Source organism: Littorina saxatilis, linkage group LG2, assembly GCF_037325665.1.
Source record: "Littorina saxatilis isolate snail1 linkage group LG2, US_GU_Lsax_2.0, whole genome shotgun sequence".
Lineage (NCBI taxonomy): Eukaryota > Metazoa > Mollusca > Gastropoda > Littorinimorpha > Littorinidae > Littorina > Littorina saxatilis.
The window spans coordinates 95946506-95964671 of record NC_090246.1 but is presented as its reverse complement, the minus strand read 5'-3'; the positions used below and the strand labels follow the sequence as shown (position 1 = coordinate 95964671).

The 18166-nt window shown below is 38.6% G+C and overlaps 1 protein-coding gene across 2 annotated transcripts in view; it reads right to left on the bottom strand.

The window, feature by feature from the left end:
- Positions 1-252: 252 nt before the first annotated feature.
- The window catches only part of LOC138960237 (uncharacterized protein DDB_G0286299-like), a 19478-nt gene continuing 1564 nt past the window's right edge, over positions 253-18166 (bottom strand). Inside the window, exons 3-4 of one of the 2 annotated variants that reach the window (XM_070332043.1) lie at positions 16787-18166; positions 253-555 (exon numbers count right to left, since the gene is read on the bottom strand). The exon at positions 16787-18166 is cut by the window's right edge and continues 129 nt beyond it. In XM_070332043.1, the coding sequence (XP_070188144.1) occupies positions 382-555; positions 16787-18166 (1554 nt within the window). In that variant the 3' untranslated portion in view covers positions 253-381. Of the gene's footprint in view, positions 556-7921; positions 10219-16786 lie in introns of those variants that run through there. The other variant, XM_070332042.1, reaches the window with a different exon arrangement.

The following is an 18166-nucleotide window of genomic DNA, read 5'->3' as shown; positions in this document are numbered from 1 at the left end:
AATCAGAAAATGATGGAGAATAAGATGAACGTAAATTTGGATCGTTTTATAATTTTTTTATTTTTTTTTACAATTTTCAGATTTTTAATGACCAAAGTCATCAACTAATTTTTAAGCCACCAAGCTGAAATGCAATACTGAAGTCCGGGCTTCAGCAGAAACATAGATAGAATCATACTGCAGTATCGCAAAACTGATGATACAACCTTTTTGGTGGATGATGCATTTTATGAGAAAAAAAATATCTTATTTATGAAAGCAATAAAGTGGGCAGAGATCCAGCGAGGTAAGAATGTTGCACTGTCACTGACCTACTGAAAAGCACAGCTAGCTAGGTTAACCTCCCTTTTTATTGTTCTAAAGCTGCAATGCCAAGTACATTTACAACATAGCTACCTCTGTGGCATATGAAACAGGCTTGTTTCCACTAGTAGGCAAGATGTCTGAATCCTCCTTGTAGGTTACTGCCCTCTTCCTCTTCTTCCTGCGCTCATGTTCAGATGCTGCGCGAGTCTTGTCCGTTCTAGCCTCCGGGAGCAAATTGTCAGCTTCATGCTGTTAACAAAAAAAGAAAAATGTACAGATCTGTGAAATAAGTATTACATATATATTCATCTTTGAAAAGTTTCAGCTCTGAAATGTTCTGCATCTGAAAAAAGTTTGATGCTGATAGATATTTACATGTATACATAATATGGAGTTGTCTCACACAAGGAGATTGGAGTCCAGTTCAAGGGAAACAACTGTCTTTTTTTAAACCAAAAGTGGAAACACATTTAGAATGATGTGTTTAAGAACGTTAACATTTATTTATTTATTTATTTGGTGTTTAACGTCGTTTTCAACCACAAAGGTTATATCGCGACGGGGAAAGGGGGGAGATGGGATAGAGCCACTTGTCAAGTGTTTCTTGTTCACAAAAGCACTAATCAAAAATTTGCTCCAGGGGCTTGCAACGTAGTACAATATATATTACCTTACTGGGAGAATGCAAGTTTCCAGTACAAAGGACTTAACATTTCTTACATACTGCTTGACTAAAAATCTTTACAAAAATTGACTATATTCTATACAAGAAACACTTAACAAGGGTAAAAGGAGAAACAGAATCCGTTAGTCGCCTATTACGACATGCTGGGGAGCATCGGGTAAATTCTTCCCCCTAACCCGCGGGGGGTAAGAACGTTAACAGCTGTGCACAAATACACGAACAAGACAGCAGGGAAAAAGAGCAACATACGTTAAACCAATCTAAAAAAACAACTTATGGAACAACAGACATGCATACTATATTGAACAAACAAACGATTCTCGTAACTGTAAACATCAGAAACTGAGCCTGACGCACACACCCAGCCACCCCAAACTCCTCCCATCTCTGCACACGTTTGCACAAGCAAATATAGGTGGACGCCATATATGTAATTGTTAATTTAATGTATTCCCTTTTAGGTCTACCGAATCCCCATTTGGTAATGTAGTGGATCTTTTACACCTGTGCGCGCGCGCCTTCATGTGCGAGGCTGGTACTACAAATTGTTCATACGAAATGACAAACACAGGTTACAAGCGATAACGCGCAAAAATACTGGTTTATTTCTCTACATCTGATTACTAGATATCAGTAATGCATATTATGATACAGTATTGTATATTGCGGTAAAAAACTAAACGGAAAGAAAAAGAGAAAAGAAAAAAAATTATTAGACATGGCAAAGGTATCAAAAATGCATAAACAAGACACGAGAAACAAAAACGGGAAAAACAAACAATCACACAACAGGCGAAGACAAACAGACAAGAAAGTTACAATACCAAACACTCGTTGGTTAATCCTTTAACAGTAAGAAAGGATTACGTTCCTTACGTTAAACAATACAATAAACACTAAGAATACTCAAGAAACTTAGCATAAATACGTTTAAATCCAAAATGGTTACTTTAAGGAAAATACAAAACGTTGACTCATCAGGCCAGGAATACAATAGCAAACTGTCATACTAAAAAGTCTCTAAACGACAACGTTCCTGCGTTAATCAAAGTCACAAACAAGATATTTCCTCATCCAATTTACCCCAATAGCGTTATTAGAAATAGATCACCACAGACCGCAAGCTCTTTTACCTCGTAAGGCTAGGATAAGTCAGAGAAAACGTTTCACTTCGAACTTCGTTAATCACAGAAAACACAAGTTATTATTATAAAGTAGCGACTTTCTAGCGTCTACAAATCATTGCTCAGTGCTGTACGTTTCACAAAACTAGAATAGTTGAACACACAATAAAGAAACACCACAACATGTCAGACTTCCAACTCACGTTATACATAAACAACTCACAAAGTCATTACAAAATGGCGACCAAAATACAACACAAACAAGTAACAACAAAATTATCTTATGCGCTGTGTGGGTTGACCAGAGTACCAACAAGTCGCGTAAGGCGAAAATACAATATTTAGTCAAGTAGCTGTCGAACTCACAGAATGAAACTGAACGCAATGCCATTTTTCAGCAAGACCGTATACTCGTAGCATCGTCAGTCCACCGCTCATGGCAAAGGCAGTGAAATTGACAAGAAGAGCGGGGTAGTAGTTGCGCTAAGAAGGATAGCACGCTTTTCTGTACCTCTCTTTGTTTTAACTTTCTGAGCGTGTTTTTAATCCAAACATATCATATCTATATGTTTTTGGAATTAGGAACCGACAAGGAATAAGATGAAAGTGTTTTTAAATTGATTTGGACAATTTAATTTTGATAATAATTTTTATATATTTAATTTTCAGAGCTTGTTTTTAATCCGAATATAACATATTTATATGTTTTTGGAATCAGCAAATGATGGAGAATAAGATAAACGTAAATTTGGATCGTTTTATAAATTTTTATTTTTTTTTACAATTTTCAGATTTTTAATGACCAAAGTCATTAATTAATTTTTAAGCCACCAAGCTGAAATGCAATACCGAAGTCCGGGCTTCGTCGAAGATTACTTGACCAAAATTTCAACCAATTTGGTTGAAAAATGAGGGCGTGACAGTGCCGCCTCAACTTTCACGAAAAGCCGGATATGACGTCATCAAAGACATTTATCAAAAAAATGAAAAAAACGTTCGGGGATTTCATACCCAGGAACTCTCATGTCAAATTTCATAAAGATCGGTCCAGTAGTTTAGTCTGAATCGCTCTACACACACACACACACACACAGACACACACACACACGCACATACACCACGACCCTCGTTTCGATTCCCCCTCGATGTTAAAATATTTAGTCAAAACTTGACTAAATATAAAAACGTGTAGCCTCCCAAACGAAGGGCACAAAACAATTCACACTTGAGATAAAACTGTCTCCAAAAACGTTTCGTTGACGTTAAAACATAACAAGAAACACTCCATTGGTTTACTTGTTAAAGGCAGAGTAAGCCTCCCGTAAACCATCACAGATACGGTCAGGCTTTTACACACAGTACAAACACCCTTTCATTTAAACACTCACCAATTGAGAACATCCTAGGTGCCCTCCGTAAAGAGCGAACAATTTTCAAAGAATTTATTTTTGCGTGGTTTATCTTACCCCTGAGCCATCGTGAACCCGTGTGATCCAGTTTTCCCCCTTTTCACAATGCAGTCGTCATAGCTAGTCATTTGAATGCGACTCGACGTGAGCTTATCTACAATAGCACGTTTTTTATGCACGAAACAACGGCTGTGGTTCACAAGAACTCTAGCGATGGCTTTTGACTGTTGAGAGGAACGGCGATTTGCACTGATAAACCGGGCCGTCGTCTGCTACGACCCTTGCGTGACCCTGCTTCCGGGCTTTTCTTTTTTTAAACTTTCACAACTTCGAATTGTTCTGATCTTGTCTTGATGAAAAACGAATTCTTTTATGATTAAAGAATGTTTGTGTAACAAGCTGTCAATTTATTATTTAGATTTTAAAAGTTAGGTCTAGCGCAAAAACGAGGCGCCATTGTTCTTCAGGGCCAAGTCCACGAAAATAAATTCTTGGAAAATGTCTCACGCTCGACAGAAAGCAGCCAGGATGTTCCCGTTCGGTGAGCGTTCAAATGGAAGTATGCTTGTACTGTATTTAGACGTTCGGGGAGCTCTGTGGTGGTTTGCGGGAGGCTTACTGTGCCTTTAACCTTGGTACGTTACAGAACGAAAATCCAAACACTTCATAAAAACCCTCAGATCGACTGATGAGAGGAAGTCAAACAGTAATATTTATAGAAAACAAAAAAACCTAACATGGAATAGTTTATTTTAAAGGTAAAAGGTCACCATATTGACCAACCAACAACATTCCTAAAACAGGATTGGGTGAGACTAATATTTACAACCAATCAGTAACTGATCACGCACTTCGTGCATGCTCAAAACTCCGTCGCGATATAACCTTCGTGGTTGAAAACGACGTTAAACACCAAATAAAGAAAAACATTCTCAAAACTTGGAACGGTCTATTTTACAAAAAGAACATCAAGGAACTAGCTGACATTAAAAACTAAAAACACGTGAGTCACACGTATTCTAAAGCCTACTACGCAGTTTTGCAGCGCTCACACCAAAACCAGGACACGGAAAAGAGCACGTGAATCTCACGCGTATTCTAAAACTTACGACGCAGTTTTGCAGAGCTCACACCAAAACCAGGACACGAAAACGAGCACGTGAGTCTCACACGTAAAGATAGTTAAAGGCAGAGTAAGCCTCCCGTAAACCATCACAGATACGGTCAGGCTTTTACACACAGTACAAACACCATTTCATTTAAACACTCACCAATTGAGAACATCCTAGGTGCCCTCCGTAAAGAGCGAACAATTTTCAAAGAATTTATTTTTGCGTGGTTTATCTTACCCCTGAGCCATCGTGAACCCGTGTGATCCAGTTTTCCCTTTTCACAATGCAGTCGTCATAGTTAGTCATTTGAATGCGACTCGACGTGAGCTTATCTACAATAGCACGTTTTTTTTATGCACGAAACAACGGCTGTGGTTCACAAGAACTCTAGCGATGGCTTTTGACTGTTGAGAGGAACGGCGATTTGCACTGATAAACCGGCCGTCGTCTGCTACGACCCTTGCGTGACCCTGCTTCCGGGCTTTTCTTTTTTTAAACTTTCACAACTTCGAATTGTTCTGATCTTGTCTTGATGAAAAACGAATTCTTTTATGATTAAAGAATGTTTGTGTAACAAGCTGTCAATTTATTATTTAGATTTTAAAAGTTAGGTCTAGCGCAAAAACGAGGCGCCGTTGTTGTTAACGGAACAAGTCTACGAAAATAAATTCTTTGAAAATGTCTCACGCTCGACAGAAAGCAGCCAGGATGTTCCCGTTCGGTGAGCGTTCAAATGGAAGTATGCTTGTACTGTATTTAGACGCTCGGGGAGCTCTGTGATGGTTTACGGGAGGCTTACTGTGCCTTTAAATAACGCTCCACAAAAACAGGTCACAACAAGGTGCCATGATAAAAACACGGTTTACTTGCTTTACACCGTAAAAGGGCTAAAGCAAACGTATTCACAACAAAAATAGGTGAATGCATGCCGATTTATGCACAACACCTTTGTAATACCTTGCGGGCATAACATCCGTATTTCAGAGTGAAAATACACACATGTACTTCCAGACATTGTCTTCAAAATTGGTCTAAGAATGCAATAGATTATAGAAATAGAAAACACTGTGATCTTGAGTGACATAACCTGATGATTGTTTGAGGTGTATTCTTTCAGGGGATGGTATATCTTCTTCTTCTTCTTCTTCTGCGTTCGTGGGCTGAAACTCCCATGTACACTCGTGTTTGTGCACGAGTGGAATTTTACGTGTATGACCGTTTTTACCCTGCCATTTAGGCAGCCATACGCCGCTTTCGGAGGAAGCATGCTGGGTATTTTCGTGTTTCTATAACCCACCGAACTCTGACATGGATTACAGGATCTTTTCCATGCGCACTTGGTCTTGTGCTTGTGTGTACACACGAAGGGGGATAAGCCACTAGCAGGTCTGCACATAAGTTGAACTGGGACTCGGAAAAATCTCCACACTTAACCCACCAGGCGGCCGCGATTCGAACCCTCGACCTTCCGATTAAGAGGCCGACGTCTTACCACCCCGCCACAGCGCCCGTCGATGGTATATCTAACTAAGTCTGTTTATAAACTTTTGTACTTTAAAATCGTGTTTGAAAGTATGAAAACATACTTTTTTTACATAGTTTTATTCTTAATAATTTTGTATTTTTCACCTTGTGTTGGATTTACTTGTCGCAAATTATACAATGTATGTACATACTGTATCTTCAAAGTACAATCATGATGATGTGATTATTTGACATCTGACATCTGAAAAAAGGTTCTTTATTAAAACTTATGTTAACTTAAATGTTTATCAACCAAGTGGTGTTATATTCTGCATTTTCTTATTTCAAATTCTGTGAGTTATGTGACAGTAGATATTTTGTCCTCGGTCTTGTATAATGCATGTCTACACACACACACTCTCTCTCTCTCTGGCAGGCTGAACAGGCTGATAAAGAAAGCGAGTTCTACTGTAGGCCAGAGCCTTGACACCCTTGAAGTCCTTGTTGAAAGAAGGCTTGCCAGTAAGTCCAGAGCTATTCTGTTCGACCTAGGGCATCCCCTCCACGACGCACTGATGGATCTCCGCATCACAGGGAACGCTCGGTTTCTCATGCCTAGGTGTCGAACGGAGCGTTTTCGGCGTTCTTTTGTTCCTGCAGCTGTGAGATATTTTAACAACAACCGAGCCATTGTCCTGGCCACAGACTATAAGTGATGCCTTTTAAATGTACCTCTTAGTGATAGATTTAATATGATTTGATGACTGTTTGACTTTTGATCATAACTAGTGCTGTGATAATGAGCTTTAGCACTGTTGTGATGGTGTTGACACTATATTTGCCCATTTGAGTCTAACTACCTGATGGCTAATCTACTGTGATACCTGTGATAACTGATGATGATTACTGTGATTGGTTTTATGTGTTTGGTTGGTCTCTTCTTTTGGTAGTGCAATAGCGTTAATTATGGATTGTTGTTATCATCATTTGCATGGGGACTTGTCTGTTAGTCCAAACAGTGATATGGTTATTGTGATATTCTTGGCTGCACTTTAACAGGGAATGTATGTATGTATGTATGTATGTATGTATGTATGTAGGTATGTATGTATGTAGGTATGTATGCATGTGTGTTGGTGTGTCGGTGTGTCAAGTGTGCAAGTAAAAAGGGTATTGTAGTTGTACATATATTACTTTAGATATTTTTTTGTTTGTTTTGTTATCATGGGTTTTATGAATTTTCTTCTCTTATTCTTTTATAATTATTAATTAATGACCTATATGTGCTGATGACCAATTTAATTTCCTTTGTTGGATCAATAAAATGTTATGAGTTATGAGTTATGAGATAATGCATTCATAATTAAACCATCTTCTCACATACGCCCATGGTCATACTGAAAGAACCAGAACGAGTCCATACAAGTCAACTCAGTTATAAAAAAATAACTCAATGAGCTGTTGCATTGGTAAAAACTTTGAACCAACGTGAGGCAAGGTAGACTACAAACGAACGTTTCTAACCCTTCGGTTAAACTATGAGCTCACTTAATCAACTTGAGAGCCGCACTTCTTCGAATGTTTATTTATACCAAAAGTATATAAATGTTACTCCGCAAATGCAAGTGTACGCTCCAGGCTGCTCATGAATGGTCCTTTTTTTTTTCTTTTTTTTGATCTCAGTTGCATGCAGGCTGCTTCAACCCTTTCTTTTTTGCCATTTTTTGTTTTTTTTGTTTTTGTTGTTGGCATCCTTCTTCATTGATCTTTTTTTTAAATTTTTTTTTTAAAGTAATGTTTTTACTATAACATTAACATTACTATATCTAAATGTATTTTAAACAACTTTTCTATATATCAATTCCCTCTCAAAAATGCATACAATATCCAGAGGGGAGCCATATCTATAAATACCAACACACATTTTGGCTATCACAATCAAATAATTCACATAACTTATTAGTGCCTTGGGACTTTGTGAATTTTCAAATACGCCCAAAAAAACTTCCTTTACGGTAATTTTAATAATCATATTATATTTACGATTTACTTTATCCTCAACGCATTTTCAAATGGACATAATTTTCGGGCAAAAGTAAAAAAAATGTTCAATATAATCAATTTCGTTCTCACAGTAAGTACAGCAATTACTCACGGAAATGCCTATTCTATACAATAAAATATTTGTGGGGTAAATATTGTGCAATGTTTTCCAATGCAACATTCGCAATCTTGTTTCCTCGGTTACTTTGTTTACCATTAACCATTGCTCTTTTCCCGGCCTGAAATCAAATTTATGTTCCCAAAATTTAACTACAACCGGCTCCACATATTTTTCCTTTATAATTAATTTGCGAAATTGACAAGGCTTAATCAGGTTCTTTAAATCGTTGAATCCACATACATTTCCATTTGCAGAGCGTAGTGTTGCTGCTTTAACTGCTGTACAAATCACCCTATATTCAAAGAATCTTGTGGGCTTACATCCAACCTTCTGCTGCATAATATTAAGGGGCAAAAAATCATTACCAACATATACATCCTTTACTCGACAAACGCCTGCTTTAATCCAGTCGTTAAAAAACAGGGTTTGGCCGCAATAGATTATATCACTGCTGTTCCATAAACACGTATCACTTAATAGCATTTCTCCACCTACTGCTCTCTGAATCATGTCCTTATTTTTCAACCAACAAATTAAAACTTGTTTCCAAAATACATTTTTAATTAATCCCAATCCTTTAAATGTTTTTACCGTGGTGTTAGATTGGAAGCAACACAACCTTTCACCAAGCTTCGAAAACATATGTATCGGTATCTGTTTCCAACTTTCCTGCTTTTCGTTCAATAAATTTGCCGCCCAGGACAACAAACAAGAGGACTGCATATCAATGACATCAATCATTTTTAAACCCCCATCAGGAAACTCTTGACACATCACTTTTCTTTTAACTTTCTCATATATGCCTTAGTGTTTGAAAATCGTTTTTTCCAAATAAATCTGTAAAACATAGTATTTATCTCAGTCAATACCTTTTCGGGTATTACCAGTGCTTGCAACGGATAAATAATCTGCGATAACAAAAGAGATTTCACTATGCATATTTTCCCCATGATACTACAATTTCGTTTGAACCATTTCACAATGTTGCGTCGTATATTTTCAATACGGCTTGTCCAGTTTTCTTCAATCTCAGAGACCGATGAATGGTCCTGATATGCCTTCTTAATGAACTTTGGTCCATAAACATAGTTTGACAAAGTGTGCAGCAGAATGGCTTTGCCTCTCGGATTTTCCTGATTTCGTCTTCATCCCGTCCATATTTGCAACGGCTTTCGTGTCGCAATAAGAAATTAGTCCTGGAAGTCTTGTTACAACGGAAACACTGAAACGTGCGTCTGGGGCCAATGTCATGCTGTATTCTGAGATGTTCCTTGAGATGCCATTTGCTTGAATACATTTTGGGGCATATGGTGCATTTAAATGGCCTTGGAATTTCTTTTTTGGATCTGCATATTATTTCAATGTGACTCTGTAGACTTTGAGCAGTGTGAAATGATGTATTACAAAACAAACACTGAAACATACGCTTACTATTGTGTACCTTGCCCAAGTGAGTTCTGTACTCTTCAACGCTCTCCATTTCTTCCTGGCAGATATAACACTCAGTACAATGCACAGAACTGTCAAAGTCATCTCGCTTCATTTCTAAATCCTGCAGAGGATTACAGAACTCCTTGCCTTCCTGGATACTCACAACAACTGCCTCTCCAGCAGGCTTAGCAGAGCTCCCTTCTGGACCAGGAGTTTGTATCACACTTAGTTCCGTCTTGTCCTTTTTGCTTTTCTTGTGCTTGTTCTTGTGCTTGTTCTTGTTACGCTTCAGTTGCTGTCTCTCTTCTGCATGTGAATGGCTCTTGTCTTGGTTAGACAAACGCTTTCGCGAGAGTTCTGTGGCACATGAAACAGGCTTGTCTCCACTAGTAAGCAAGATGTCTGGATCCTCCTTGTCGGTTACTGCCCTCTTACTCCTTTTTTTCTTCTTCCTGTGCTCATGTTCAGATGCTGCGCGAGTCGTGTCTGTTCTAGCCACCGGGAGCAAATTGTCAGCTGCATGCTGTTGACAAACAGGGGAAATGTACCGAGCTGTGAAACTGAAAGAAGTACATATTATATATATGACTAAGTGCCAAAAGGTGCTCACAGAACAGAAGACGACTTTGTTTTACAATAAAAATGTTTCTAAAAACGTGTGTCTGCTGAAAATTGGTGTGTGTGTGGATGAATGTGCGAAGAGATAGTGGACATAATTTCGTGTGTCTGACTTGAACGGTTTTGAAGTTATCTTTGTTTAAAGTCAAAAATAACGCCAAAACCGGCCATCTGAAAACGGACATCGTGATACCTCGTGTTTTGAATATGCCACAGAAAAATAACAAGAAGCACAAATGAATTGCATTTAGTTTGATTGAATGCCTGAAACATCGCTTTACAGACGAGACCAAACGTCAAATCTATATCTCGAGAGAATTTTTTTTTTTCGATAACCGAATTTTAAGGTGTCGCACGCAAGATGTGTCGTCATCACGGCATACATTTTTCAATCGCCGATATTTACTAAATTTCTTTTTCAAAAACTCTGGAATTGATGTCGACACGTCAAGCGATAACGGTGTATCAAACTGCTGTCTTTCAAGTAATCCAGCAAAGACTGCAGAACTTTTGAACAGCATTTTTGAAAACGATTTGAAAATTTCGTCATATCTTGCGTGCGACAAAATGTTCGGTAATTAACGGTTATTTTCTTTTAAAAACAAAATTTACATGTACAAAGATCTACTTCATCTACGGAACCACGTGACACATTCTGTGTTCAAAATTTGTGAAGAAATCACGAACCACGAATGCGCTATCAAGTGTTGAAATTATGTCGTCAACATCTTTTCAGATCTTGCGTGCGACACCATCTTGCGTTCAACATAAAATGTCACTACCTTATCGAGTTTAATGGGTAAAACTAACTATTTGTTGTCTTAGTTTAATCTTCTTAATTAAAAGCGTAATAAAACCGAACTTCCAAGATGAATTTCAATTGAGATTAGCGAAAGAGCGGGCACGCAAGTCGACCTTAAAATAAAAGAATGATAACACGAGCGTTTGTCGTGTTGTCTTGCGTGCAACACATTGTCCAAAAAGGAAAATGTATATTTTTCTCAGACGTTTTTGGCTCACGTAAGTGTAGCCTATGCGATGATAAACTTTGTCTGTCTGTGCGTGCGTATGTATGTATGTATGTGTGTATGTCTGTGGTAGAAACTTTAACATTTCCGAGTCTATGGATTACGTCAGTCTCGGTCAAAAGTGTTCGACGTGTGTGATAGAAACTATTTGAAGACGTCACATTATGACGTAAGAGGGTTAGACGTCACGCAAAGGAATTACTGAAAGTCTCGGTCATTGTTATTGTGAGCGGGCCGAGACTTCTTGGCAGATCCAGGGTCTCGCTTTCTTGCATAGTTTCACCTATGCTTACTGTGTGTGTGTGTGTGTGTGTGTGTGTGTGTGTGTGTGTGTGTGTGTGTGTGTGTGTGTGTGTGTGTGTGTGTGTGTGTGTGTGTGTGTGTGTGTGTGTGTGTGTGTGTGTGTGACGGAGTGATTGAGTTTGTGTTACTGTTTGTCGATTTCTTACGTGAGCCTTGAAGGCTTCGCCTCTTGTTTAAGTTGAAACCTTGAAACTTCACACACATTTGGGGTTTAATCGCCCCCATGCATGGTAAAAGTCTTGTTGACCCTTGTCAGATTTCAAGGTCACGGCTGGGTCACATGTGATTCAGAAAACGGATGAAACATATTTTTTCAGAGATTTTTGAAGCTAGAACCTTCAAACTTCAAACAACGCTTTTGCTTAATGATTGTTCAACATGGAGAATTCAAGGTTGATCCTTGAGAAATGTGAAGGTCATAGCAGGGTCTCGTGTGGGTAAAAAAAAAAACCATAACCTTTTTCTCAGAGTTTTTCCAAGCAAGAACCTTGAAAGTTCACATTTTTGGGCTTAATAGCCTCCATACACGGTTAAAGTCTTGTTGACCTTTGTCGAATCTCAAGGTCACATATGGGCAAATCAAAAACACGAAAATGCATCATTATCTCAGTTGTTTTTAAAGGGAGAGCCTTCAAACATCACACAACTCTCAATGATTCTCCGACTTAAAGAAGTTAAGGTAGATCCTTGTCACATGTCAAGGTCAAAGTGGCGTTATGGTTTGGGTAAAAAAAAAAGGAAATTGTATTGAACTTCAATTTATATAAAACCAAAGTCTGGTTGATCTGTTTTAAGATTTAAGGTCAAATCTGTTATTTAAGGTCAAATCAAATAGAAATTTGTTGATGCTTAAATCTTTGAAACTTCCAACAGGTTTGAGGTTTGACAACTTCTGGACTTTGAAATCTGGTATGGTTGATCCTGGTAATATTAATTGGTCAAAACATCAAGATCAACAATTATAAAATAAGCACTTTCACCAATGTCAAGTGAGCAATAGCAGCAAACGTGAGTCTTATAAAGATTATCACTTTTTGCGTGACCTCAACTTGACCCCTCTGAATGCTCTCAATCATGGAAATTGACCACACTTTGATTATAACCAAACAACATCAAAACTTTGGAATGTGTGAAGTTTCAAAGGTGTTGCTTAAAAGGCGTTCGTGAAAATGACAATTGTATGTGTCTGACTTCAATGCGACCCCGGTGCGACCTTGACGTTTGATTTTATCAGCCAGACTTTCATCATATGTGAATGACTTCAAACACTATAAAACTAGTTGAAGAAATTGACAATTTTTCAAAGTTTAAGCCAGATGGCACTGCTGTGACCTTGAAATTTGACAAACATTAACCAGGCGGTCACCTTTTTTAGAAAATATCCTTAAAGGATCTTTAACCTTACTGTGACCTTGGAATTTGATGAGGTTTAATTTAACTTGCGTAGTGTGCCAAGTTTCAAGGCCCTAGCTTCAAAAACATATGAGAAAACCTCATTGAAAAATGTATATGTTTGACCTCAACGCGACCCTGCTGTGACCTTGACTTTTTCAACCAGACTTTAATCGTGTGTGAACATTATACACTAGAACTGTGTGTATTTTCAAAGCTCGTGCTACAAACGCGCTGAATAAATTGAAAATATTCCACATTTGGACCAGATGTGACCCCGCTGTGACCTTGAACTTTGACAAAGATTAACCAGCAGGTCACTTTTAATGAGGTTTTATAAAAATGCTGAAAGTATGTGAAGTATGTAAAGTCTAACTGATCTAGTATTAAAACATGTAAGACGTGACAACGACAATTTTCCAGTTTGCAAAGGAAATTTAACCTCGCTGTGACCTTGAAATTCAATGTTGTTTAATGTGATGTGCACCATACATGGAGGTCATTATACTTTGGTTGTGTGCCAAGTTTCAAAGCCCTAACTTTAAAAACGTGCGAGATAACCTTAATGCTATGACTCAGTGCCGTTTTGAATGATATAACGAACAAAATTATCGTTATTTGTAAAATCATTTGGGTAAATTTATCTTTTCTTTTCGTAATTGGGTTCCAGCATCTGTTGTCTTAACAAAAATCACAATATCAGTCGTGTTTGTCAACTTTTATTTTTTAGCCCCTTTGTCCGCTTTTCGTGCGCACCTTTTGGCACTTAGTCATATATTTTATACATGTAAATTAAGGCCTAAAAAAAAAATAGGTGTGGTTACGGTAACCCGACCTACCCTAATTTTAGGGGCCGATCCTAAAACTTGTTATTACATTTGTCAAAACAAAAAAACCAAAAACCCCCCAAAAAAACGAGTGCAAAAAACGCAATGAAAGCGAAAGCGCCCGAGTCGCACACTTATTTCCCTGTCAAGTAGGTTTAATTTGTACACATTAGAAAAAAAAGTAAAAAAAAAAAAAGTGATTGCCTACCTACCTACCCTATTTGTTTTGGCTATGTTACCGTAACCACACCTATTTTTTTTTTTTTGGTGCCTAATCTTTGAAAAGCTCCTGCAACTCTGAAACGTGTTGCACATAAAAAACAGTTGAATCCTGATATAATGTTCATGTAGGAGATTGGAGTCCAGGTCAAGGGAAACAACTGTCATTTAACTCATTCAGTCATTGTCTCCCAGGTATATATCCGTACCCACTCATATGGCTCTATCTGACCAGGTACGGATATATCCGCTCAGACTGTTAGCTTCAGACGCTTCCTGTAACGTCGATCTAACGCCAGCATTCCAGCGTGTTTATACACAGTTTCTGCACAGTTACTACAATTCTGAGTGACCTGCTGCAGCTCAGCTGGTCTCGGCTAAACAAAAAGTTAGTCAAGATAGGTGGGGTAGAAAGTGTTAACCAATGGTGGAAACAGTTTTAGAACCTCCATTAAAAGCAATATCATTTGTTTAGCATAACATAACCAAGAAGGAGTATCTCAAGTAAAAGGATGAATTCCAATCAAAACTGTATTGTTTAAACTTTCTACTAAAGGCAGCAGAAATGTGAAATAAACACATTCAAAATTAAAGGGAGAGATGGACAGACAGCAATTATTTTATGTTTTTCTTAACACATACCAAATAATTATTTTCCATTGGGAAACAATTAAATTCTCTTATTCCCCCCTCTGCTTCTTTACCTCTGTAAACTTGTAGGGGTAGTTATTTTTCGATAATGACCCAGCAACCAAACAAATAACGACCCAGCAACAGCCTGAATCCTCGATAGTGCAATGGGTTGAGAAGTTGTTCTGTTTCGGTACTACTTTTTGCGACTGAAAAGTTCCGAACGCTCTAATGTACGAAGTATACATCTCTGGAGCAAACAATGCAAACATACCACATTTAAATTAACAACTACAGGCCTGAACACATGAATCTCCATATTTTTGTTTGTTTGTTCGTTCATGGGCTGAAACTCCCACGGCTTTTACGTGTATGACCGTTTTTACCCCGCCATGTAGGCAGCCATACGCCGCTTTCGGAGGAAGCATGCTGGGTATTTTCGTGTTTCTATAACCCACCGAACTCTGACATGGATTACAGGATCTTTTTCGTGCGCACTTGGTCTTGTGCTTGCGTGTACACACGGGGGAGTGTTCGGACACCGAGGAGAGTCTGCACACAAAGTTGACTCTGAGAAATAAATCTCTCGCCGAACGTGGGGACGAACTCACGCTGACAGCGACCAACTGGATACAAATCCAGCGCGCTACCGACTGAGCTACATCCCCGCCCGAATCTCCATATAAAATCCATGAGTTAGGTTGTTTTCTGAATCTGGATCTGCCGTGCTCAAACCGTTCATCCCAAGCAATTTCCCAAGGCAAGTAACTCATACTTTGTCTAGCGACAAGAGTAGTTCCCCTTCTTTTCACTCAGTTTCTTCGACAACAGACTGCAATCCGACGGTCAGTTTTCAACAATATTTCATTTAATAAACAGATCACACGCAACCAAATGCACACATCTCATCAATTTAAACAACATAAAGCGGTTTCATACACTATTTTCCCCAGAAAACTGAACTTCATACAGTTTTTAACGTCGGGGTGCAAAAGTTCGTCTGCTAGTCCCATTTGACGAAAGAACATTATCCTAAGCGATACCAAAACATATACAGAACACACAATATCTGCCTTTGCCGCCACAGCAGAATAACAGCATATCTGTGTACTTGATTTTAGTCCAAAATAGGAAAACTGACAAGAAGTGTTAACAGAATGGAATGATTTGCACGGAACTATAACAACCGCGCATTAATCAATCGCCTGCGCAGGTTGACTGGTTGAGTGAATAGGATTCGATCAAACTTTTGCAAAAAAACTCCTCTTTTCTTTGAATAACTGAAGAAAGGAGGAATAAAGAGGTTACACACCTCGTCTCAGTGATTATAAAAAAATGGTCTCAGTTCGCGGTCATGAAAAAGCTCGCTAAAGCTCGCATTTTTCATGATCTGCTAACTTCGACCATTATTTTTTAATAATCACTGAGACTCGGCATGTAACCTCTACATACTGCCTTGGGGATGACAGCCACCACATTTTTGTGTTCTGTGTAAACTTTCAATGATCTTAATTGACATTTTCTGGAAATTACTATGTCAGGAAGTGCAGTATGCTGACTGCAGCAGCTACAACTAACTCTCATGGCTGTGCATAATATGACAGCCATTTCTTTCGAATATATATATGCACATGATTCGCTGCCGATTGACATTGCATAACTAATTGATGACCAGCAGTGTTCGCTGATATCATCTTTTCGTTGAGGTCATGTGGGATGTTTGGCTTGATATCACACGAGTTTAGAAAAAACACATATGCCATAGCAACAACTGCAAGCAATCAGCAGCAAAATGTGGCTCCAATCTGCATATTCTCGGAAACAAAAGGTATCATGTAAAGCATGCATTGCATTACATACACATCACATTTATTTGTTGCGATTGCAGGGAAAAGCCTCAGACAGCATCGTGCACTTATTATGCATCATGTTCTGGGGCGCTTACTCTGCCACACAGCTTAAGAATCATGACAAGAGTTATTTCCAAACATTGACTTTTGCACATGTGTGCGCATGTGCAGATCTATACAAATCAAAACATACCATGCCAATCAACAATTGTTGTATTACTTACCCAGTCATCTTGGACATGCATCTCCGCAGAATTTGATGGTGCCACCTCCCTGGTCACCTCTCTTTCTTGCTTCTTCTTCTTCTTTTTGTGAGAACTATCTTCAAGTTCAACACAGGCATCTTCATGGTCTTTTTCCTTCCTCTTCTTCTTCTTCTTGTGAGAACTATCTTCAAGTTCAACACAGGCATCCTCATGGTCTTTTTTCTTCCTCTTCTTCTTCTTCTTGTGAGAACTATCTTCAAGTTCAACACAGGCATCTTCGTGGTCTTTTTCCTTCCTATTCTTCTTTTTCTTGTGAGAACTATCTTCAAGTTCAACACAGGCATCTTCATGGTCTTTTTCCTTCTTCTTTTTCTTGTGCGACATCTCTTCAGTCACAGTTTCAATGAGTTCATTTTCCTGATCTTGCCCAGGTATTGTCTTGTTGCTGCTGTGAGTTGTTTCTACTGTAGCAGACACTTCAAAGTCATCTTGATATTCCTGATCTTGCCTCTTCTTTTTCTTCTTCTTGTGGGATTTTTTGCTGGCTGATATGTCTGGCAGGCTTTCATTGTGTTGTTTCTTTGTTTTTCGGTTGTGAGATCTCTCATCTGTTGTAGAATTGTCAAGGATGTGATTGTCTGGCAGGCTTTCATTGTGTTGTTTCTTTGTTTTTCTGTTGTGAGATCTCTCATCTGTTGTAGAATTGTCAAGGATGTGATTGTCTTGACCTGCGTGCTTCTTCTTCTTGCTATGGCTTGCTTCTTCAAGTTCACTTTTTTCCTCTTCGTACATCTTTCTTTTTCTATGCTTGGCAACCTTCCCCTGTGTTGGCTCTCCGGACTCGTTTACTTCATCTCTCTTGGTAATTGTCTTGCTGCCTGCAGCTTCCTCAAGTTCCTGGCCTAATTCCTCAAGGCGATTACTTTTTTTCTTCTTGTTGATTTTTTGAGGTCTCTCTTCTGTTTTGTAATCTTCACTTTCCTCGACAAGCACCTTCTTCTTTTCTTTCTTTTGAACTCTTACTTTCCTTGAACCACCCCCTGACTCATTTTCTTGACCCCTTTCTTTCTTTTTATTGATGTGTGATATTTCTATCGTTACTACCTCATCATTCTCCTCTTGTTGTTCTTGCCGGTTGGCTGACATTTCTTTGCTGAAACGATCAGATGCATCTTCCTTCACAGAGACTTCAGATCCTTCCTCATGATCATGCCTCTTCTTTTTCTTTTTCTTCTTTTTGTGTCTGTGGTGAGTCTCACCTGTCTCTGTTTCTTGAACCCGGGCTATGTTCTTTTTCTTGTGTTGAGTTTCAATCTCAGGTGACAGTTCTTCAGCCTCTATCTGTCTGTCCTTTTTCTTCTTCTTGCTTCTCTTCTGGTCAGAGGGTTCCCTTTCTAT